Genomic DNA, 24,227 nt, shown 5'->3' on the forward strand with positions numbered 1-24,227 from the left:
GCCCTCCTTCTATCACACACCCAACAGTTTCCAAAAGCGTGTTATGAAAACTCCCCTCACTGTGGGGAAAATAGATCGTTATTGCGTACACTGTTTTTCAGTGGTTGTACACGATCATGAAAATATATTTACACAATATACAAAAATGTATAATAGAGGCATTGTGTATATATTTTTCTCATAAAGAGTGAATCTATCCAAGTTTGATTGATATTTTTCAAGTTATTGACATATAACGTTAAGATGTTATCAAAATACAAATGCTAGTAAAAGTATTTTAATTGTCTTCGTGTCGAAGAGGTTTGATCAAAAAGTATTTATTTATTATTTAATATTAATAGTGTCCCCTTCATAATAGTATATCAGATATAATACACATATGCCAGCGTTTACTATTATACATTCACTATAATCTTCAACTCACTTAACGATGTTGCCTTTATCTTCTCTATGGTTGCAAAAAGTTTAATTTTTTTAGTTCAACAAACTGTTTTTTTAATATATTTTTTTGCATAAATCAGACTAGATAGTAATTTATTTATTAACTGTGACATCGTCAGCTTGGTAAAAATCATCTTTAAGATCGAGTTAAACTCTGGCGACTTTTTACCTGGACCTGGTTGACGGAATAAAGACGACTACGAGGTCTTTTATCGGTCGTCTGCTCCGCTTAGTGTGAGTTTGGTTCTTTTATTTAAAGTCGGGAGCAAAGTTGTGGCTCTGTGTGAAGTTCCTGACTGAAATGTCTGAAGCAAGTGATTCAGTACGATCGTATTCTAGCTTATATATCAAAATTAGAGGAAGTATAACGTCTCTCCCAGCTCTCGATCCTTTGACTAATAACAACAGACAAAGCCAAGCTATTTGTTATTGTCTAATAAATATTTAATGTAACGGTAACACGTTGTCATTCTATGGAGACGCTTCCCTTTCGCACAGTTTTTATGCAAGTTCTTTAAAACTGTTAAGAGATACTATTCAATGGATGTCCGCTCAGATCCGCAATCGTGTGTTTTACGCCGACGAAAAAAATATAAATCAATTAGTTTTATGAGAACCTTTTAGCAAGTCATGGTGACTAATTCTTTCAAACTATTACGGATGGTCCCGACAAAATAAATAAAATATTTGAACTTACGACCCTGATTTTCACCCCTTATTTAAATATATGATTCTTTGTGTATTTTAGTGATGTATTCAAAACATATTTTGAACAAGGTAAAAACAAACACAATAAAGCGATTTTTAATCGAAAAATGCGGGTTTCTTCGTTATATATTTTTTTCTTATAGCTTCCATCGTCATCACTCTTTTACTCATATTGACTGTGTTTAATTGTTACACTCCAAATTTTCTCAAAAATAATCAAATATTTATTTGTAAAACCAGTATAGTAGATAAGCATATAATTTTTCATATAGTCAGAAAGTTAAGCAGTTGCACTTCTATGCATGCTTTTAATATTTTACAAATTATTTTAAATCACAACTATGCTATGCTATGCTGCTACCGCCAGAGTGCTGGGTCTCCTAGTTGGCTTGGTCGATTCAGTGTAGCTCTGCTTAGTACCAAGTCGAAGCCGAAGTGTAAATTTTAAAGTCAAGTTCTGAATGGAAGCGATGATAGGTTCTGGCATGTGAAGAATCTACGGTCCTTTTTAGTTCTTTAAATCTCTGTTTTTGCCAAAAACAAATTTTATTAAATATTTTAGCATGCTTCAGGTCGTAACAGGTGGAATTACAGTTCGAATTTATGTGAATCTGACAACAATAATTAGACTGTAACCATAATTTTTTGCTTAAGTACGGTCAAACATTTTTAGTGTAAATTCCCCGTTAATAGATTTCGACGCGTAAATGCATAACTGCTCTATTATTTTATGTTCTAAGCTCACAACGCTCTAGTTCAAGTTAAAATCGAAGGAAGTAAATATAAAATAATAACTAATTTCGATGCAACGATTAAGGGTGGTCCTGGCAGTCTCATTTATGCACAGTACGTTATTTTCGATCAAGTTTGTAACAGTAGTACATATGTATATATTATTTTTATTTATTTCTTATTTTATTAAAAATGTACAATTTAATTTATATCTAGATAGCATATTTTTAAATAAAGAAATGCTTCACAAATTTATGTTTCCACATAATAAAATCCAAATTAGTTTATTCATAAAATATCATATAACTTGTTCATGAAACAACTTCACAGGCCCCAACATTCATGTTAATTTATAACTACAAAACTACGGAAGCGTTCGTGTCAAACTTTTATTTATATTTTTATCATGATTAAGCGCTTTATAAATTATCTTTATATACGAATAATTCCATAAAATTCAAAACGGTTTTACTAGTATATTTGGTGCACTCCATGCCACTACCTTATTCCACCAGGGGTCGATATTTATTACTCAAAGAGGGGTAAAACACTGAATCTTATCAGAACAAAGGGTCATTAAGGGTGCTCCATGGTGTCTGTGGTTGGTTTTTAGGGTGCGATGTGCGGCCTTGCCATTATCGCCTTAATTTTAAATTCACGCGATTAGCATTTATTCGCAACCACATCATACTCCATAAATTTAGCCCGACAAGGTATATATATTTGGAACGCTCCACATATCCATTAATCCGGAAGAGTGGCCTTTATCGATTAATGCGATCGGGGGTCACCAGTGTTGCCCTTTGGGACCCAGGTGAGAGGGTCATCGGCTAATTAGCGCGGGGCACGCGCTCCGGATGTTAACGCAAGATCCTGGAATGGGTCCGGTGTCAGGTTTTAGTGACACAGGGCGTATATTGAGTAATTATCATTTTCCATTAACCGTTAACGGTAATTGTTTTCACTAGCTAATTCATAAATTACGCCGTGAGATAGAGTTCAGATTTATGGCGTTCAAAAGTCATCGATCATCGTCAAACGTGACGCGATGAAATAGGATAAATATATCAAATTAATAATAAAGCCCCTCTCCCCTTTCGAAGAGAAGGTGTATTTAAAACTCTGCTATACGTTATGGTCGTAAACTACGATTTAGAGCCGCGTAAACAAGTTTAGGAATTTACGAGTTGATTGAGAAAGGTCGCGTGATTTCTTAATTCCGGAAAACAGCTCTTCTTTAGCGTTTGGCGTAATTTTTCTACACTGTAGCCTATAGCGCGTATTATTGGTTTTGTTAAGAGTGCTGTTAATATTTTAATTCTTCAATTCGAAATTAAAAATTATTTTATTTGTAGAAATTTGAAAGGGGATGGATGAATTTAAATTTTGTTTAAAAAAACGATTTTTTTTTTTGTATTTTGTCGTAAAATACTGTGTAACGAAAAATTCCATGCTTTGTCTCTCAGTCATTCGAATGCAGTTTTTAATATATTAATAGCGGAAAGCAGAGATTCAGCTTAAAGTAGAACGGGGAAGAGTACCGCTAAATCTAAAACTGTCCCGCAAACCAGAAAATTTGGTCACCTTATTCCAGTTATAGCACAGCACTTACAAAACTATCCATAAACACCATCGAATTAATTAAAATAAAAACCAGCTACGTGTGCGTCGTGAAAATAAAAAAGAACACGTGTTAACCGACACGAATTGCTATCTCCGACGCGCATAAATTACCGGAGTCACTGTTTTTAAAAGTGTTAATAATTTTAGTACTAAATGATACTAAGAGGGCGTTTCTAAAAACATCTATTGTTTTAAGTGAATTAATCTTAATTAAATTGAATAATTTAATTATTTTCATGAAAGTGCTCTTTCATAATACATAATTGAATTGCAATGTTCGCCGTTTATTTATGGTCGGAAAATGTTCGCTTATGACATTAAAAATATGGCGGTGCGCGCAAATGTCAAATGTTAAGTGCATCCATTAATGACATCTGATACCGTTTTACTTTCCGTCTCTTCGATCACTTTCGATAGCGAGACATCGTTTTTGCACCACACTAGGAATTCCGTGAAAATTCTTAGGAATTAATTAACATAGTTTGCGGTTTCGCTTCCGTGTGACTTCACTTTGTCTTGGTCCATAAAAACGTGGGAGGATATAATAGCGTAGGCATATGTGGCACAAGGACGACTCTTCCGCGGATTCATTGTTAAAAATACACATTGTACCGAATTAAAAATAGTATTATCAGTTTTTTTTGACGTTCACATTCAATTTCGCGCATGCGCAATTTATACACGATAGAACCAAAGCTATCATATTTTGGCCATTACACAACAAAAAACAAATACAGTTTATTTAGAGAAACTCATAGGAAGTATCGATTTATTAACAGTCGGGAAATTATATAGCTACAAAAGAACTCGCATTAATGGCGTTACGCCCCTATCTCACGACTCAATAATCAAGCGATGTATATGTATGTACCTCTTATGATTTACAAAAATATTCAAACAAATTATTTTTTAATACACTATGTGTCTTCTAAGCCTTCCGATACTTTTTAGAGTATGCGTATTACATACACTAACATAGAACGCTGAAGGAATATTTAAAAATATAAAGTTATTATCAGTTGTTATTAGGCGACTTCTATAAATTATGTCACAGATTTTTCATGAATTTACTCCCCCCCCCCCCCATATGTCACAAGATGTTATGAGCCAGACTTCTGTTTGTTTCACACTGTCAGAATTCCGCTGACCCTCCCTCCTAAAATTGTGACATAATATATGAAAGCCGTCTTATAAATATTTTCAATATTAATAAAAAAAACTCGTACTAATTTAGGTAGAACAGTATTAGTGTAAATTTGCTTGTACCTAGCAAATTAGTAAATGCGCGTAAATTTACTTCAATCACACAATACAAGTGTTGACTTGGTAGCTTGGAAATTATGTATAACGATTACTATTTGATAAAAAAATTATAAATTTGTGTTTTTGATTGAAAATCGTTTCCAAATCTACAACTATAACATCCTCATTTCCGCAGACATGCCTCGAGCGCTTGGCGTCTCATTTGCTGACGACCCTGCGGCTGTTCGACGTCTACCCTCACCCTTGTCCCCAGATTGCTTCCGCATTTCCCCCCGTGTATATATATACATAAATAAGCGCCACTAACACACTTACACGTCTGTTTTCCCAGCATCCCTTTTGCACAAAATGATAGATATAAAGCAGTGATCTCCAATATGCGGTCCGCCAAACGGTTTTGTGCACCCACCACCACTACGTCATATTTAAAAAAATTGTTTCTCGTTTAAAAACTCTGAAAATGTTCTCTCGTGATAATTAATCTTGAAAGCCATTGACCAAAAGATCACATTGTTTCTATGGCTCATTAGCATATCCCTCAAAATTTATAGATTGATCTCATATATAGTATGACCGAAGAACCAGAAGATATATGGCTTTCTCCGACCTGACCTATATTATCGTCGGCACATAACTACCTATGTATAAGCTAATTGTGCAATAAATATAATAACCAGAACGATAGACCAGTGATGTATCCCTTTAACTAATACTTTCTTATGAACCGTAGTGTTTTCAATCTTTATTGTATTTTTTTTTCTGAATTTTCCTAAGCACACGGATGAATATCAAAAATCGTACTAAAGCACCTAATAACTTTAAGCTGTGATAAAAAAAAATTACATATAAGTTTCACACGTTGCGAGGCAAAATAAACCTTTATAAATTTTGCATTATAATTCAACTATACTTTCAGTCTTTGAATCTGATCTAAATCTATATGTAAGTGGGCCAATTTTCACGAAAATACCCAGGTTCAATCCGCCCGCGTTTGGTGATATTTTATTTTTAGCTTGCGAATCTTACGAAATTTACTAAAAACCACTGATGTTAAGTGACAAAACGGCGTACATTTAGCCCACGAGCCAATTATCCCTTTTAAATTGGCGCGGGTCATGGACGCCCGTTTGACGTTGACGACCAAATTTGACACGATGACAGCTAGTAAATCGCGGTTATGAATCATTTTTTGGCGTGTGCCTTATATGGGATCGTCAACCGATTGTGTGCAATGCATTATTAAAAAATATCGGCACTAACCGCAAACTTGTTCGACCGCATTGTTCATCGGGAAGAACTTCTTCAAATGGCGGCGCGCGCCAAAGATTTTCCATTGAGTGTTGCCAGCGTAAAAAATAAGATTCGCAAACGCGAGTCGAATACGAATCGATAAATCTCCCCCTCTTTTATATCGTAAAAATTAAGATCATTAATTTTATTATCCTCAGACGGTCTATCACGTCCTTCGGCGTAAGAAGTTTATGGTCATACTGTCGTAATTGATCGAGTTGAAAGAATGCGCTTTGGAAGCACTGAAACTGCCAGCTTCAAGTTTAATGCCGTATTTGGAGTTGACGATTGGTTCAATTCTTGCTTATACATTGCTAGAAACGAACGATGTAATTTATTACACCGTGCAACTATTTTGCAGTTATTTTGCCACAAAGATAAAATAATATGTACAATTACAAGTGCTTGAATTGATATGTTTGTAATGCACCGTTGAAGGGGGTGAATACTGACATAGTTGACCCGAATGAGACTCGATTGAAAGTCTGGTTGTGCAAAATGCTTATTGCAGGAGTATAGTTCTACGTATAAATATTTGATAAATAGAAATGTTTTGCGTGTGTATTATCGTCGTAGTTGTTTTGTGTCTCTGTATAGTTCAATTCATCAAATTAAATTTTCGATCAATATCGAATTCAAACTGACCAACCATTTAGAGTTTTAACTAATAAACCTTAGATAGGAGTGTCTCTAGAACACAAATTTAGAACTTGTTATCTACAGCGCTACTTTTGTATATGAACTCTCTTTATTCTCTAATTACTTTGTGTAATGAATTTGGGTCGATCCTTGAAAAATTAATTCCTGAAACTATGTCTGGTCCTTCGCGTATTATTAGTTAACATTTTATTTTTTCTAATAATAATGTAGAGTGCATCATAGTATATTTTAACGAAGAAAAATAATTTAATATGATTTTCTCTAATTATTTAAAAATAAAATTTATGATATTTAAAAATCTATACTATATTAAAAGTTGAATAGCATATAGTTTTATTTTTATCTTTGTGGCAAAAAAATTGTAATTTATAAGTTATACATTTTACAAATACATTTTTTTAATGAAATAATTAAAATAAGTACTACTACATGTTAACTATGGTTATATGTACTAGATGTTTTAAAATATCATTCAAGAATGTGTTAAGCACAATTGAGAGATGATCGATCATTCAATTGACATCACGCTGTGATTCACACTATGACCCTCTTATTGTATTATTTCGTGTACTCTACTTGGAGTGCTATTCAAACATTTTTGTAACATTATAAAACCGATATCCAAAAGCTGATATCCCATTACAGTTTTGTTCCAAATTTAAGCCTGTTGTGGCTTCTTTGCACTTAGTAGCATAACAGGCTTATTGTGTCCGCAATCGTTATCTGTTTTCCACCCACGAAAAGAATGCCATTGATAATTAATAATGCACATTAGAGCATTCGAATCTCATAAACTATTCAGTGAAGCGGGTGCAAAATGTCAGTTGCACCTGGTGTATGTAGTTCGCCCCTCGAACAATTTACTTCAGTCGACTTTATCGCTTTGTACCACTTTTATATTCTAGTTCGAGGGGGTTATTAAATTTGCTGACGTCACGAGCTGCTGATCCTGATCTAAGGCCATTATCCTCATTAACGTCCTAGTCGTAAAATTTATGCTCGTAGGCACGTGTAGGTATAAATTTTTATTATAGTAATAATGACGACAGTACAACTATAAGTTTTGACAAGATTGTATTGCTTCTATTGCATCAATCAATCCACGCAATAAAGATTTATTGTGCCACCTACTGTTATTGCAATGATTGATAATAAACAGCAACGCCTATGTAAGTGTAGAATAAAAATGAACGATAAGAATTTCCTGTTTTCAGCCATTGGTCTAAATTGGGAAAGTGCCGCTAGGCCTGCTCTTAAATTTCCTGATTACATCATCTATTCTAGTGGTCTCCGCTGCTGATGTTATGAATTTGATGTTTCTGTAAAATGTTCGAATTGTGTAAATATTGAAGAAAAATCGTCGATTATCGACTGAATAACTGCCAAAAGCTCTTGTGTTAATTGAACAGATCTGTTTTTTCATTAGGTGTGAGATTATCTAGTTTTTTTTATTGGAAAATATTTTAATTAATTCCTCATCTTAAAACGTAACAAGCAAACTTTATAAAATGAAAATCAAGTGTCAAATACTTGGTTACATATTTTTGCGAAACTCAGGTCTACAGGCCTTGCTGCAATTGCGGTCCTAATACCAATATATAACTTGTAAAATGCATTATTAAGAAATAATATATAAACATATAATTAGTCTAGCAAAAACATTTGTTCTAAGCTCTAAGTCATTAAAAATAAAGCATTACAAATAGTATATAATACACATTTTTTATAAATTTGTCCATATTACCCACTAATCTTTAGTCAGTGATTATGACAAGATCAACCTTAAATTTATGTTTCGACATTAAATACATAAACACATTTTGCTTATCTAAAATTTCAAAAGCCCCGGGTCCCTAGTTAAATAAGTAGATATAGATATCTCAAATTTAATCAATTAATTAAGTAATTATGTATCTTTATTTTTAAACATTCTAAGCTAAAATTGTATTTTATCATTAATTTTATTTTCATATTATCAAGCAAATACTTATTAACTAATAACTTGTATTTATTTATTAAATGTGTATTTCATTCCATTCTTAGTGTTTTAAATAATAAACGTTTAAAAACAGCTACAAAAATTCATTAGTTTAAATATAATTTTGGACAGTTTATTTCCCTCCTAGTGATATAATTTATAACTGCACTGCAAATACAATTTAATAAAATAAAAGGTTTTAAGATGGTCACGACCACAAATGTTGCAATTGTAACGAATGCAATTCGGCCCATAACGGCCTCTAGCCCTGACCTTTCCGGTCACGCCTGATTGCTTTTAAGGTCAATCCATTTGCACATCCGAAAATCTATTCCTATTGCTTGATGCTTCATTTCAGCTGTTTTGTGTTGCAGTGTATTAAATCCAGCTATTTATTTTTAAATGGCGTTAATGTGTTTTAATAATATTTATTTTTGTATGCATCATTATAGTATAATGCACGAGTCCATTTAGTTCGCTATGTCGTTTTCACTCGTACTTCTTCAAGTGTGGCCGTTCCGGATGTTGATTTACAAAACCCATACGGTTTCTTTTTCGTCTAACATTCTCTCTTGATGAAGACGCTCTTTAGTATATTGTTGTAATAATTTGTATGTAATAAAAAGTTAATTATGTTTTGTAAAGCATATATACAAATATAAAATCATACAAATATTAAACACATATCAAGCATTGAAAATCTCGCACCTTGTTACGCTACGCAAGTAATGTTAAAAAAGTGTCTCAAGAAATTATTTCACTGAAATCCACATTATAAAACGTGTAATGTTAACATTATTTTTGCAGATTTCACTTGTGAACAAAACGGATATATCTATAAAAAACCACACAGGTTTTTTGTTTTTTATGGCTATTGCAATGTACACTTTGTATGCGTTGGGTAATGATGTTTTACGACAAATTTTAGCAAAATCTAGACTCATTTTAATGTGCAACGATTTTTTTTACATATTTAATTTAAACTGCTTTTACCCTAAAAAATGTATAAAGTGCTACTTCTCTAAATTTAATTAATTCATAGCACATTTTACTAAAAACACGCTATGAATTAACCGTTTGCGAAAATTTTGCATATTTTTAATTTGAACTTTATGGAAATGTAAAAACATTCGGTTAGTAAATCTTTTTTAGATAAAATGTATTGAATAATTGACCGCGTGGTGATGTTTTCTGCTTAATTTAATACAGTGAACAGCAAACAAACCCTGTGGATTGCTTTAATCAATATTATTCTATATCAATTCCCCGTGGAAGGAACGAAAATATCATTTAGTGATATATAATATTATTACTATAAAAATTTAAATATCAATTGAATATTTTCACATCCATTCAAACAATCCAAGGCAAATACAAATCGGCTTTTGAATAAATATTACATCAGCAAATATTTTCACGAACGTTTCCCCCTACTGGAAAAATTTAGAATTGTAATCCGACTATTTGTTTTAGTTTTGGCACACGCGTGTGTTTATCTTCCGAAATTCATTATAATTCTTCTCTAAATTGATATTTTTTTTAATTCAATTCGAGTTATTTTTAATTTACAGTATTATATAAATGTTTTATCCACATGTCACGAACATGGAAAATGGAACATGACCGCGTTTTGCGTTCTTAGAACCAAAACATTGTCCACGTTGTTCAAAAATGGCAACTTAATTACTTTGACATATGACCTAAACTATGTTTTTCTTGTTTAGCTACGCCTTACATTTCATTGATAGTTCGTGGTTTGATTCACAATGACGTTGTGCGTGTAATTGACTATCGCACTAGAGTATTCAATCAGATTTGTATGATTCGATTTATAAATGGTCAATAAAATCGCTCTTATGGCCACAATATATGTACAACGTAGATAAATGGTCGCATATAATGCGGTGCAATTTTTGCATTTTGTACAAAACAATAGCTCATTTGAATATTGTCGCATTTCCCACAACAAATGTGTGCATTTATGCCATTACATTGTTGCATAATTTTCAGTGAATCATTCAAATGTATGTATGCTACCATAAAATTTATCAATGCCATTTTGTAATTGCAGAAAAACACGTCATCGTTAAGATGAAAATGAAATAAAGTTTGATATAAATGTAGGCGTCAGTAGATTCATCGCATGCCCTACATTATTAATATAAAACTATACATACTGGTGTCAGTTCAAGAATCTTATTGGTTAAAATTGTGCGTTGGTACCAAATTGCTAATTTAAAATAATCCTTTTATTAAATTTCATAATAATCAACATTCAACAAAAATATGTCTAATTGATACAATATATACAAGCACCTTAATTTACCGATAAAAGCTAGCATCATACAAAAACACCTGTCCTTTTTTAATAGAGAACAAATTAGATTACAATTAATAACGATGGTAAAAATGTTATGTTGAAATTTTTAGATACCTTTACAAAGCGAACATCCGCTCCCCCTCTTTTAATACACATAAAGATCTATAGATGTTCCCTTTGATTGGCGTTTAATAATTTTCGTGTCAATCAGACTTACGGGTGTTTTTTTTCTCCTGTATGAGCGAACACGCCTTTCAATGCGCTCCATATTATATTGACATAGAGACGTTCAATTTGATATATGCGTATTGAATAGTATCAATTAAATTGGCGGAAGCTCGCTACATCGGAACGACGCTCGTTACATCGACTGTGAGTTTAATTAAAAATTCTACTCTGGGGGGGGGGGGGGACTATTAATTCATGTTTATATGTCCACTCGCGATGACCTGTCAAAATTGTAAAGGTGCGGCGAGATCTGATATGATTATGGCAGGATTTATTTATTTTGTTCCGGTTCACGTGTCAGACACGACACGTGCCAACATCTGTCGGAGGGTCGATGAAATGCTAGATAAGTGTGTCGACTCCACTGATATTCAGCTTCGTAATGAATAGAGTGACTATTATTTTTTGGAACAGATATGGAATGAGACAATATTATTTTATATATATTTGCAACAATGACAAAAATACACAGTGCCAATACCCCCACCAAGGGGGCATATATTTGCATTGTAATTTTTAGTGATTAATCGTTTTTAATTTTTGGGAGAGTATGTAGCGTTAAGATTTTTTAAATGCTATTTATTATATTTTTTTAATATGTATTATAGTCATACATACATATATGTTTAAAGTATTAATTCTGAATACTTCATTATATCATATGTAGTTGGATTGCTTTCCGCAGGCGCTTTTTAGCGCGCAATTCAAATCTTTGCCGAATTCATTTCGACTCTGAGCTCAAAGGATTGGCGGTCTGTCTTTTCTTCTCTCGCACAATGTCAACGTCTGCCTCCACTCAGACTGGCTTTGTCTCTGAAACGGTGACATTAACAATTCACATAAATAAACGCGGCAGTGAACCGAGGGGGGGAACGCACTTGAGGATTCTCCGGCGACACTCGACGCGGAAAAAACCTGAATCCTCGCTACTTTTTAAACTGGCGGTGGTGGCTCTCCAAATGGCGTGCTCACCGCTCCGTTGCTAATTTTTCATTTCGCATTTCGAGAATTAGTCTAGCCTATTCTCAAGTATAAGCATACTTAAGCGAAAATGTTAACGTCTGACTTTAGCTACGAGCAATTACTAAATTTGAGGAATGAACAGAAAATATTTCTTGTTCCAATTCCAAAAACGTACTAACAGTAATAAATGAAAAGATCAAAAATCGCAGCAATTTAAATCGATTTTTTTGGGAGCTATTTAATTTATTTAATATAACTAATAAACTTATAAATATATTTTAATAATATTTATAAGAAATTAACATCAATATGCGTTACCAATTTGGAATGGTGTGATTAATAGCACGCTATTATAATTTGTATTTCATTTAGGCCTGTATCGCTTGATAGGATAATTTATGGTTTAAAGTCCAGACATTATACATTTTATAATTCATTAATAACTGTCTATAATATGTACTTGCTTCCTATTGATATACATATATACAACAGCTCCTAAACACTATAAAAAAAGATTCAATTATTTATAAATTGAGAACCATTCACATGACAAACATAAAGAAGGACCGATGTTATCATGCGAGGCATAAAAATTGCAGCCATGTCTTTTATACGTCACGTTTTACCAGCTTTTTCCGTTTGCCATAAAACAGGAGTGAGAAAAGCGCGGCTCGCGAGCCGCGTGCGGCTCCTGATTTACGCGCTTTGAAATATTGAATGTTAAAATATTTTACCAATTTTTTGTATAGTTATTTACTTAAGTGTTACTCAGAAAGCTTATATCATGTTATCAATTCCCATTAATAATCAAGGGTCGGCAACCTACGGCCCGCTGGCCAAATGTATCTAGCCCGCAGTTCTAAAGCGAAATATATTATCTATTCGACCCGCGGTGTCAAGAAAAATATTCTATTAGATTTCGATTGCGAAATTCTTGTTAACTAATTACTAGGGTTTTCAATACTTAAGCATGATTTAACTTATTATATATAAAATTTAATTGTAAAATTATTCACAATCGCCGTCGAAAAGTAATATAATATCATAGTTATTTATATGTGCTATATTTTTTTTCATTTGAAGCAAATTATTCCACAGAAAGCTTCTTAATATGTATAATATAAAAAGTCGCAGCGGGAACACACGGTTATCTAGCGTTCATATTAAGATGTTTTATAACAATAATATGAATAACAATAAGTGAAAATCAAATGGAACATATCTGAAACGAATTTTGACCCATAGGAGGGCGCAAAAAACAATTATCTCTTCTCAGAAGTCAAAAATCCACGTCAAAAGCAATAAAATTTTTGGGTTCGCAAAAATCCAGGGAACACAATTTAGTTTTAATATTGTAACAAGTTCTTGCGACCAATTTCTATGCAACAATTCCGGGTCATCCCGACACTATTTTCATAGAATAAAATAGTTTAGTAAAAAAGCAATTTATAAGAAAATATCCAGCAAATAATTACTGCACTTTCAAACAAATGAGTAAACCTTATAATTTTATTTAAACATAAGAACATACATTCTCTTAATTTTAATTTTATTATTATTTAGTTATTCTGTCTAAAAGTTTTTCTACCCCTGCCTTATACGGAACGATTTTCACAATTCGTGTGTGCACATTCGGACTACTTTTGTAATACCAGTCTTTTTTTACAGTCCGGTCATCGAGGAAGAAACTGAGGAACCATGGGAAGATAACATCAGTGGCCGTTTCCGACACGAGACATGCGGCTGTAGATTTTCAACTTTGAAGAAACTAGAAAAAATAGAATAATCATACATTCAAGATGAAGAAGTTATTCAACGAGAACCTCATTTCGCTAAAATGCGTCATATTCCTGTTTCTGACCGGTGAGTAGTATTATTATTTATTTTTATTGTTGTCCCAAAAATATAAGCTGCTTATACATTTTTATTAAATCTTCATTTGCTTTTTTCATCTGGCAACACAATAAAATACATTTATATCGTTTAAATAATCAATTTCACATTAGAAAAAAACTTATAGAAGGATCACAGCAAACATTTATTTTCTCATTAATGTGTGCGTGCTATAATAGCATCACGCAATGTTATATTTTTTATCTTATTTTATATAATAATATCATAATTGTTTGTGTAGTTTTATCGTTGATGGTATACTCTACGTGAGGAAGTGTATAAATCGTCTTATTAAATAATCTTACCCTTCTTAATGATGGTTTTAATTGAGGCTTTCCTGAGCTCTTTCTCATCATTGTTCATTTGGAGAGTCTATAGTGCATAAAATGTTTACTATTTACTATAATATGATATAAATGTAAATAATAGCATAGTAACACATTTTTATAAACTTTAAAGTTTCATCATTTGTTATTCGCTGTAAGTTCAGGCTTTTAAGATATTATCGTAAATTTAACAATATTTAAATGCATTTTTCTGATTGGTTACAATATACTGTTACATTTAACATATGTACATATATAATTTATTTAAAGTTGAGTTTACTTTTCTACATTATAATAATATTTTAGTATTTTTTCTGGCTCATTATGACATATTGCTATTATATACAATATTTTGATCAGCTTGATTACTTTTTGTCAAAAAGATTCAGTACCTAAATTTATATTTAAATTTAAGCAATAAATTGAATTGTCAGTAATATTTTGAATAAGTGGCCAGTTAATATAAATTAGTATAAATGTCAGTAACTTTTTAATAAAATTGTCAGAAAAACTCCTGTAACCTCTACAAATCAATTATTTTACTAAAACTAAACAAAAAACTGACTCAAATTACAATCTGTAAAACTAAACTTGTATGTAAACTGTCATAGTTTTTTCATACCATATATAATTTTTTTGTTATAGTTGATTTCATCATTCATACTGCTTATAATTTGTATTATTTAATCATTGTTAAAAAAAAATCTATGGACTTCTCAGAATACTAATAAGTATAATTACAACGAAATGTATAAAATCCACTAAAGCAAAAAAACAAATATGTGTACAGTACATAAATACATCACTATAATAATAAAAATTTTAATTTTTTTAGAATTTTGCTTACTAATTTAATTAAACAATCAGTATTCTCAAAAAATGCTCAGTTACATAAATAATTCGTTACTAGTTTAACAGTCAATAATTATAAGTGTCAGTTTTTTTGTTACGCCTATTTTTTAAAGTTTATCTAAAATAATTCGATTTGATTTGTAATAAAAAATCATTAAGTATATTTTTAATATATATTTTATAAAGCTCCTTCAAATATAAAATGTGTATAATAAGCCATAATATGTTTATGTCTTTTTTTTAGTATAAAAATATCATATTAAATAAATTTATTTTATAGTATAAGAATTATAAAAAAATCTTGATAAATAAATTGATTTCTGGTCTGTATTTATTGAGTCAGTAATTTTGGTTGTTTTTGCTCAGTAATAAATGGTCAACCAGCTAAATAAATTATCAGTCAGTTGTCTTTTTTTTTAAATACTGACCGCTTATGACAAAGTTTATCTTGATGAATTAATTTATTTATGGTCTATATTTTTTGTTTGATTTTGCTCTGTAATTTAATTAAATGGTTAGTAACCTAAATATTTATTAGTTGGTAAATAGTTGGTAATAATACACAATAGTGTCAGTTTGTCAGTAAAACCTTAATCATTTTTTTAATTATTCTGTTACAGTTATATTGTATTTAGAATAAATTACATGATATATTTATATTTTTTATATTTAAATGCACGATCAGTAGTTTTAATAAATGGTCAGCAACTCAAATAAATTATCAATTATTGTTGAACTTTAGTAGATAGTTTTTTTATTGTGTCAGTACTTTTGTTTAGTTTTGGTCAGTAATTCAATTAAATGGCCAGTAGCCTAAATAAATGGTCAGTTGTTAAACAATCAGTAAAAACATACAAAAAAATTATATTTAAATTTACTTGATATGTATTATCATAATTATAAAACTGTGGTTAAAAATTATATGTACACATTGTGAAAAACTTTTATAATTGATACGATTTGATTAAAAATAATAATATTGATAAACACTGTTGTAATAAAAAACATATACGAGTAGGTATTGTTTCATCTAGTTCTAAAATCTGAAACATGTATTTTAATTTTTATGTTGAACTTTATATAACATCATTTAATTTTTTCAGGTGCTGGATGCTTATTTCCATTCTTACCGGCTCATATGCTAGCAATACAATTCTCAGTTAAAGAAGCTTGTATTGTATCAATTGTAATACCATGTATAGCTACTCTAGGACCTTTGCTAGCTGGACCCATAGCTGATAAGTAAGACATATTAATATAAACATTTCTTTATATTTGAATAATCATTTAAATATATTTTTTAAAGACTTTCAGTGGGTCGGGGCTGTGATGTGAATACAGTCACAACCGGCGATGCCAACAATGCTGGAAGTAAGGTACTCCGGATTATGCTGGTCATTTGTCTGATAAGTGCAGCTGTCTTCTACGGACTTTTATTGGCAGTTCCTAGTGTTAAAATATTAGAGGTGAGATTTTATTTGATTCTGTTGCATGTTGTTATTTTTAAACAAGCTTAGACTTACTGGATCGTTTTTACAGCCACGTCGGCCTTCTGTTAGTTTTATGTGCAATGCCGATAATGCAACTGTTTATCAAGAAATGTGCACAGAAGAAAAGCAGTGCAACCATTGGAAAGGCGAAAAGGTAAATTGAAATATTAAAAATATATTGTCAGCTTAGATTAATCAGAATTTATTTTCTTTTGTATTCCTATACCATTTTCTTTCATTGACATAGGTAAATGATTCTTTCATACAGCGTACAAATGTGCAAAATATATATTTAAATTTACACAATATTACTTTCTGAAGATTAGTTGAAAGTTGATTATACAAAATAACTAATTTTTGTGTAACTAGATTATTTACATCAATGCCTATTATCTATTCCTCCTATTATTTTCTTGTTAATGTGTAATTAAGTCAATAATGACATAGTTTTATTGTATCTAATAACTAATATTTTTATAGACTGGATCACTACTACTGTCCAACTGCAGATATGCATGTGAAAAGACTCCCATAGCACATCCTCTATATATAGAATTAACGTCAACGACTGAAAGTTCTGATAGCGACGACTATGATAGCGATCCTGATCCTGAATCTACAATTAATGTAAGTCTAGTGTCAAATTAAAATACACAATAAACAGATTATGGAATATAAATGATGTATTATACATATAATTTTAGGAAGACAGCGAAGACGAGGATAAGGCAAGACTTGGCTTTGTTACCGGACAAATAAAAAATGCACCGCCGCATTTATGCTACACTCGATTTCAAGGAGAGCCTACGATATGCCACGTATTTACGGACAAACAGATAGTTTTGAACACTGGACTGCTGTCGGCCATTGAAGATAATTATGAAGCTGGAAATGAAAGTTCATGGTGTAAATATCCCATAGGTGAGTTTTATCAAATGCAATGCATCTTATTTGCTAGTGATTCATTGTTAAACTTTTTCATTTTTTTAAAGGGGGCAGATTCCAGTGTTTAGTTCCTCAATTTGAAATTGAGACATTGCAGGAGAAAGAAAATTTGATTGATAATTCAACATGTAAACCGGTGATTGAGTGCAACGTGGATGATCCTTATGAATCGAAGGAGAGCGTTTTAGCAGAGTCTCAGTGCAAATTATTCATCGGCGATCCAGTGGCCAGTTTTTGGTTGTATTTAACCTTTAGGTACCTATTTTATTAATCATGCATCGTTGAGTTTAAAAACTTCGTAATGAATTATATTTATTCGACTCGATAAGAGCGATAGTTAATCATAATAGCGTAACTGACTACTTCGTAAAGAATTACTTTTTAAATTTACTGCTGATTTTGATACTATTCTGTTATATTTCATTTTAACCTTTACCGGACAAAAATTTCTTTCTTATTGAATCCACTATGGTACAATTTATTTAAACACAAAAATTAAGCTTCTTACCTATTATTAATTTATTATTTATTTAAGGTATACTCTGTGCCCATTTTACATGTTGGGATCAATACAAAAAAAAACCGCCCAAGAATGCGATGACAAAAAAAAACAATGTTTCGCTCTATCCTTGAAAATAGTATTTAGTCAATTATTCACTATTGTAATTAATACAATACTAATGGCTCTCAACATATTTTTAATCGCAAGGAATTTATTGTTTTTTTATGACTAATATATGAAACCGTGATCGCATGGCGCAAATCCGTAATCTGGCATTTGTCGAAGGGAAGGTGTTTCTTGAAACCAAAATTGTTAGATTTGTGTAACTCCTTATCTATCCTTCTCTTTTTTTAAGAAGCGTTTTATTATGTCATTTCAAGAAGCAATTCGGTGTATAAATAGTCGCAACACTTTTCATAACTCTTAGTTCTTCGAAAACATCTTATCTGATTATGAATAATGTTCAGCGATTAGGTTTTTTTAAAGCACATTGCACATATATTGACGTAAGCTCGATTTGCTATGAACTAAATGTTCTGTTAGTGACTTTTTTGCGCTACGCGTTTATAAAATCGCGCTCTGCCTAATTTTACTACTTAAAAAATACATAATTTTAATTTAGAGCCCAAAACTTAACTTTAATATGTACTTTGTACCCATTATAACATATTTTTTAATGTTTTAATAAACGATGAATTTTATCGAAATTTTAAAAAAAATTGTCGATAACTACAATATAAGACAAAAGCTTATATGGAAAAAACTAATAATGTAACTAAAATCCCTATGTAATTTTACATGTTAATTTATCCTTATTGCAAAAAATTTGTTTTTGCTTCTTTTGTAGGTTTTAAAACTCAATGGTTTATAAACTGTTTTATATAAATAACTATGTAATTATTATTTTGTATGTATTTTACAGATCTTTAGCAGATTTATTCGCTGCTGCTGCTTTATGTTTGATATGTACTGCATGTATCATTGCGACGAGAGAAACGTCTCTTGGAAGAAGTGACGTGGGCCGTCAATTTGCATTCGGCATCCTAGGAACAATCGTATTCCCTCCGATAATTGGAGCTTTACAAGACATCGGAAGCGAAGAATCGCCTATATATTTAGCACCGATCATAACTGCTGTTTGCTTCTTTTTATTAGCGGCCATCATCTTAATCATTGACACGTAAGTTACGAATAGAATATTAATTCAAAAATATATATATTATATATAACATTTAATTAAATTTGTAGTGGAATGCCATTAACGCCTCCAGAATGGTGGTGGCACACAAAATCTGGTATGCTAGCGCTTCCCATGAATACTGTCAGACGATATGGCTTAGAAACTGTCGGAGTTGTTATAGTGCTTGTGATTCTCGGATCGTTCTGGGGTGCTCTCGATTCATATTTATCTTGGTAAGCAATCCTTAACTATTAATTTATATTATAACTATCGGATATAATAATATATTTTATTAACCAGGACCATGAGATTCTTAAATGGTAACCATCTTTTAATCGGAATCGGTATAACTCTACGATCTATTCCGGCTTTGTTGGTTTTATGGAAGGCTGAGAAAGTCATTGATTATGTCGGGCATTCTAATGTGTTTATCGGAGCCTTTGCTTTTTATATAATTCGATTTACAGGTAAATCATATAACATTTATATTTATATTGGATGTTTTATAACCACTTTTATGTTACAGGATTGGCATTGATCGATAGTGGTGAATGGATTTTGTTATGTGAAATATTCGACGTGTTCACTCTAAGTTTGACGTGGATAACTGGAATACTTTACTTCAGACATTTGATTCCTAGGAGATTCACTGCTACTGGGCAAGCTTTGGCTGTTTCGTCGCACTTCTGCTTCGGTATGTGCTTATTAAATTATAAGTTAGACTTACTTAAGAATATGTAATATTCCCTAAGATATAAGATAGCCACAAAATATTCTAAGATTTTTTGCTTTTTGAGCACCTTGAAAATAAAATTGTGCACGAAATGAAAAAAATATAAAAAAATCGCCATTATAAAGATTGCAACAGAAATAATCCATTTCTTGACTGTATTGTAAAGTTCGTTAATAGTATAATATTCTCAGTACTCGTATATGAAATATTATTAATCATTCAATATTTTACAGGTCGATTCTTCGGCGCTTTGATGGGCTTACCGGCAGCTTACGACAATCCTTTAAAAATGCTCCAAATAACATACATGTCTCTAGCCATTTCTGCGTGCATTTTGGGAGTGATTTACTTAGTATTGTACCACCTGTTATTGGCTCCCATGTGCAGAGCTGGCACAACCGGTCCGCCGAATCCGGAAGTCATGCAAGGTTAGTTTCGATAATCATTTACCAAGATGAAATTTTATTCTCATAAAATTCTAAATTTTGTATGAATATGAAGTCACAAAATTATCATTTTGATATTCGATTGAATAAAGCCAGCACTGTGGAAACCGAGATGAGAGGTAACGGTAAAGTACTGCTTATGAATGTAAAAATATGCACACTCACGAGGATTTCATTATGGTGTTAGTGTTCACGCACATGTATATTGCTTTTATTATTACATTGATAAAACAGTAAGATAACTAATGTTTCCAAATAAAGGTAAATTTATAGGTTATTTTATGATACTATTATCAGTGTTTTACGACAAAAACACAGCTGCTTCTAGTATATTCACTATTTGCTAAGCATTTAAAGGTTGCTATAATCTCATAAAAAGTATATTTTCCAACTTGACTACCTGAATGGTAATACATATAAATTTATAAAAAATATTACAGCAGTTTAAAAGAAGAGTGTCACAATTCAGACGTTGGAATTGTTATAAGATCGTCACATATTAGTCGTAGAAGTGCAAAGATGTCGTATGATTAAGAGTCCATGTTGATCTAAAAATAGTGTTTGAGTACTGAGTTGAGTGCTGATGTGAGCAAGCATCTTAGTAGCTTGTATGAATGTGAGTTAAAGTTTATTTAGACCGAAGTCACCCGGGTGTATCTTTATAAGCGATACCATCGTGGTCATTTTTTTATGGTAGTAAAATATTTAAGTAAAATGATGCAAATTATTCGATACGTGTCTCTAAGATAATAAATAAATTGAAGTATTTTGTGTGTATAAATAGTTCTGGCTAAGACAATTAATGCTAATATTATTTTAATCTTCATCTTTTGTTGTAACATGACAGACGTTATTCCAATGCGTTACAATGGAGTAAATCAATCAATATCTAAAGTAAATATTAAGAAACCAAAAATGAAAGTCTTTAAATCGGCAACATCTATTTTATCAATAATAAACTATTATTATAGTGTAAAGCAGGTCTCGGCAACCTTTTTTGGCTACGGGCCAAAGTAATTAAAATGTGACCATTAAGAAGACTATTCGGGTCAGTGAATATTTTTGGCCCTAACATTTTAGAGCAGCATATAAGCTAGTATCAGTTAAATTATTTTTTCGCGAGTAGAAATATTGGTGAAAATGTATTTGGACTTCACTAGTGAAAATATAACTTCACTGAAAAATACACCTTCACTGTATATTGTATGTAAATAAATAATGAAGTATGTAAATGTATATATTACTACATATGGAAAAGTTTAAATCGTATAATTTCACTAGCACCTGCCAGATAAATTATATTTTTACTGAGATAAAAATATATATCTACCGGTGAAAATGTATTTAAAAACATATTTTCGGAATAAAATCGAGACTGGTGAGGGATAATCCGAGAATTTCTGGTTTAGAATCAGGAACGTCATTTCAGCTATTTCCGAGGAGAGGGGGGGGGAAGTTCGCCAGTTAGTGATCGATTTTTTTAATATTTCTATTTCATTAAGATTCATAGCATTTTTCTGTCCATATTCAAGGAGGGCAAATGCTCTGACCTGCCCCCCCCCCTTCAAATGACGTCCCTGGAAAATTATTAATATGTACGTTATCTGAAAACAAATTAGACTATAATCTCTACGATTTATCCAACCTATTTTTAGAAATATACACATATTTACATTACGTGTACACTCAGTGTACATCACAGGATAGATTAAATTAAAAACAAAACATTGTGACAACAATCTTTTACCGCATAAATATGTTTATTCGGCAAAAATCCTAAATACAACTTATATTTTCAGTTGTGACTTTCCGCTTCGAAGCTGACAAAGTACTATGAAATAAAAATATTGTATTATATTTTTATTCATAAAACAATTATTTAATTAATATATAAATAAAGATATATAGCAGCCTTATTATATAAGCACAAATATTTAATGAAGGTTAATTAAGAAAATATATTAAAATCATGTTTTATTTTCAGGACTCAACAGCAATGGAGCTTCAAACGGAAGCTATACTCCGCTGAGGGTTTACCACAATGAGCGCGGCCGAAAGGGACAATTTAGATATTAAATTGCTAACGTTTTTGCCAGTCAAAAACGATAGTTAATTTGCACAATAAACTTGTACCAGTGTCGTGTGTAAAAAGACAAAAAGTAAAAAGCTATTTTCGCCTAAATAGTTATTTTGTCGATTTTTATTTGTACAAAAAGTGATTTATTACAAACAGATTTTTAAATGGCGAAGTCAAATAATCAACGCCGAAAGTGTTATATGATATAATTATATTTAATGTATTAAGCGATATTAAAGTACTGTAATATGTATAGCTTTCGAAATCATTTAATAATGTTGATGTTAATTTATTTATTCATTTAACGTGCCTTCCTCGTGTGAACAGAAGTTGTTCACACTATTTGTGTGAAGATTTTTCTCGACATTTCAATGATTATAAATTAACTTTTAAAAACAAGGATCAAATTAATATTTTTATTTAAACTGCCATTTTTTTATAATAATAATAAGTAAATAAAATTGTGTATATATTTATAAAGGTAATGTGTTCATTTTGCTACATGAATAATTTCTTCTCAATTAGCATCTATGTCATAAACATTTTTTTATATAATCTCAATGTACAATTATTATTATTTTATTTTATATAAGAAATCAACTAATCAATCTTTGATACGACCAATGCTTAAGACTGCACGCATTTAAATATACAAAGTCGTCTAAAATCACACATATTTTTCTATTAGCAATGTTATTGTAGCCTAAAAGCTTTCTTTTTAATATGCTGATGAATTTTGTGTTAAAATAATTTAAATAAAAATCTCTCAAACTTATATTATACAAATATATTATATTTTTTGTTCTCAATGTATACATATATAACTTATGTACAGCAAACTCTGTTTTTTATTTGTAAGTGTACATCTTATATTTTAAAAATAAAATCTTTTTAATATTATAAAAGTTTATTAATACAGAATACAATTTGTGAGTTTCTCCCTTAAATATATTTTTTAGTTTCAAATATAACAATCATTGAGAAATTGAGGGAAGTACATCATTTCTTTGACCAATGCAAATGATTTGGGGGGGAACCAGGCTATTTGTTTTTGTTTAATACAGATGTAACAATGAAAACAAAATTTCATAATCGATTAGATGTGTTGCCTCCTCAAATACCATATTACAGTTTAATGTTCTTATTCAAGATATACAAGTTGACTTCACACTGCCATGACTTTAAAAAATAAAGGTATTATATTTACTTTTTGACGTGACAGCAAACATTTAACGAATAAACTAATTCAAGGTATGTTGATCGTTCAATACTAGCAGTTAGCACTAGTATTAATTAATTAGCGATGGGTATATAGAGCAAAAACTTGTGTTTGCTTAAATAATATGCATTGTTATTGGAAAATGGACTTCCAAGCAATTTTGAAGCAGTTAAAAGTTTCATATACAGAAATACGCATATATGCGTTTCCCGGCGCTAACGATTAAATGCCGGTATTAAAAGCACCAGTCAATATTGACAACGGATGATTCAAAACCGCACGGTAACATTTACATCCCCAACTACATCTGTCTCCGGAAGAACCGTCTCTCAAGAACGGGCGGAGGAGTCGCAATATT

General features: G+C 31.2%; 1 protein-coding gene across 2 annotated transcripts in view; it reads left to right on the top strand.

Annotated features, from left to right (window-relative positions):
* Positions 1-23,555, top strand: part of SP1173 (major facilitator superfamily domain-containing protein SP1173) — a 43,094-nt gene extending 19,539 nt beyond the window's left edge. For both annotated transcript variants that reach the window (XM_088201248.1, XM_088201249.1), the window contains 13 exons: positions 13,875-14,069; positions 16,381-16,519; positions 16,584-16,743; positions 16,817-16,921; positions 17,248-17,394; positions 17,472-17,688; positions 17,760-17,967; positions 19,137-19,394; positions 19,463-19,627; positions 19,695-19,861; positions 19,921-20,088; positions 20,361-20,555; positions 22,558-23,555. In XM_088201248.1, coding sequence (XP_088057374.1) covers positions 14,006-14,069; positions 16,381-16,519; positions 16,584-16,743; positions 16,817-16,921; positions 17,248-17,394; positions 17,472-17,688; positions 17,760-17,967; positions 19,137-19,394; positions 19,463-19,627; positions 19,695-19,861; positions 19,921-20,088; positions 20,361-20,555; positions 22,558-22,649 — 2,085 coding nt within the window. In that variant the 5' untranslated portion in view covers positions 13,875-14,005 and the 3' untranslated portion in view covers positions 22,650-23,555. The remainder of the gene's footprint in view (positions 1-13,874; positions 14,070-16,380; positions 16,520-16,583; positions 16,744-16,816; positions 16,922-17,247; positions 17,395-17,471; positions 17,689-17,759; positions 17,968-19,136; positions 19,395-19,462; positions 19,628-19,694; positions 19,862-19,920; positions 20,089-20,360; positions 20,556-22,557) is intronic.
* The last annotated feature ends 672 nt before the right edge of the window (positions 23,556-24,227 follow it).

Source organism: Plectrocnemia conspersa, unplaced genomic scaffold (genome assembly GCF_051122295.1).
Source record: "Plectrocnemia conspersa isolate PC_06_02 unplaced genomic scaffold, ASM5112229v1 ptg000013l, whole genome shotgun sequence".
In the NCBI taxonomy this organism is placed as follows: domain Eukaryota; kingdom Metazoa; phylum Arthropoda; class Insecta; order Trichoptera; family Polycentropodidae; genus Plectrocnemia; species Plectrocnemia conspersa.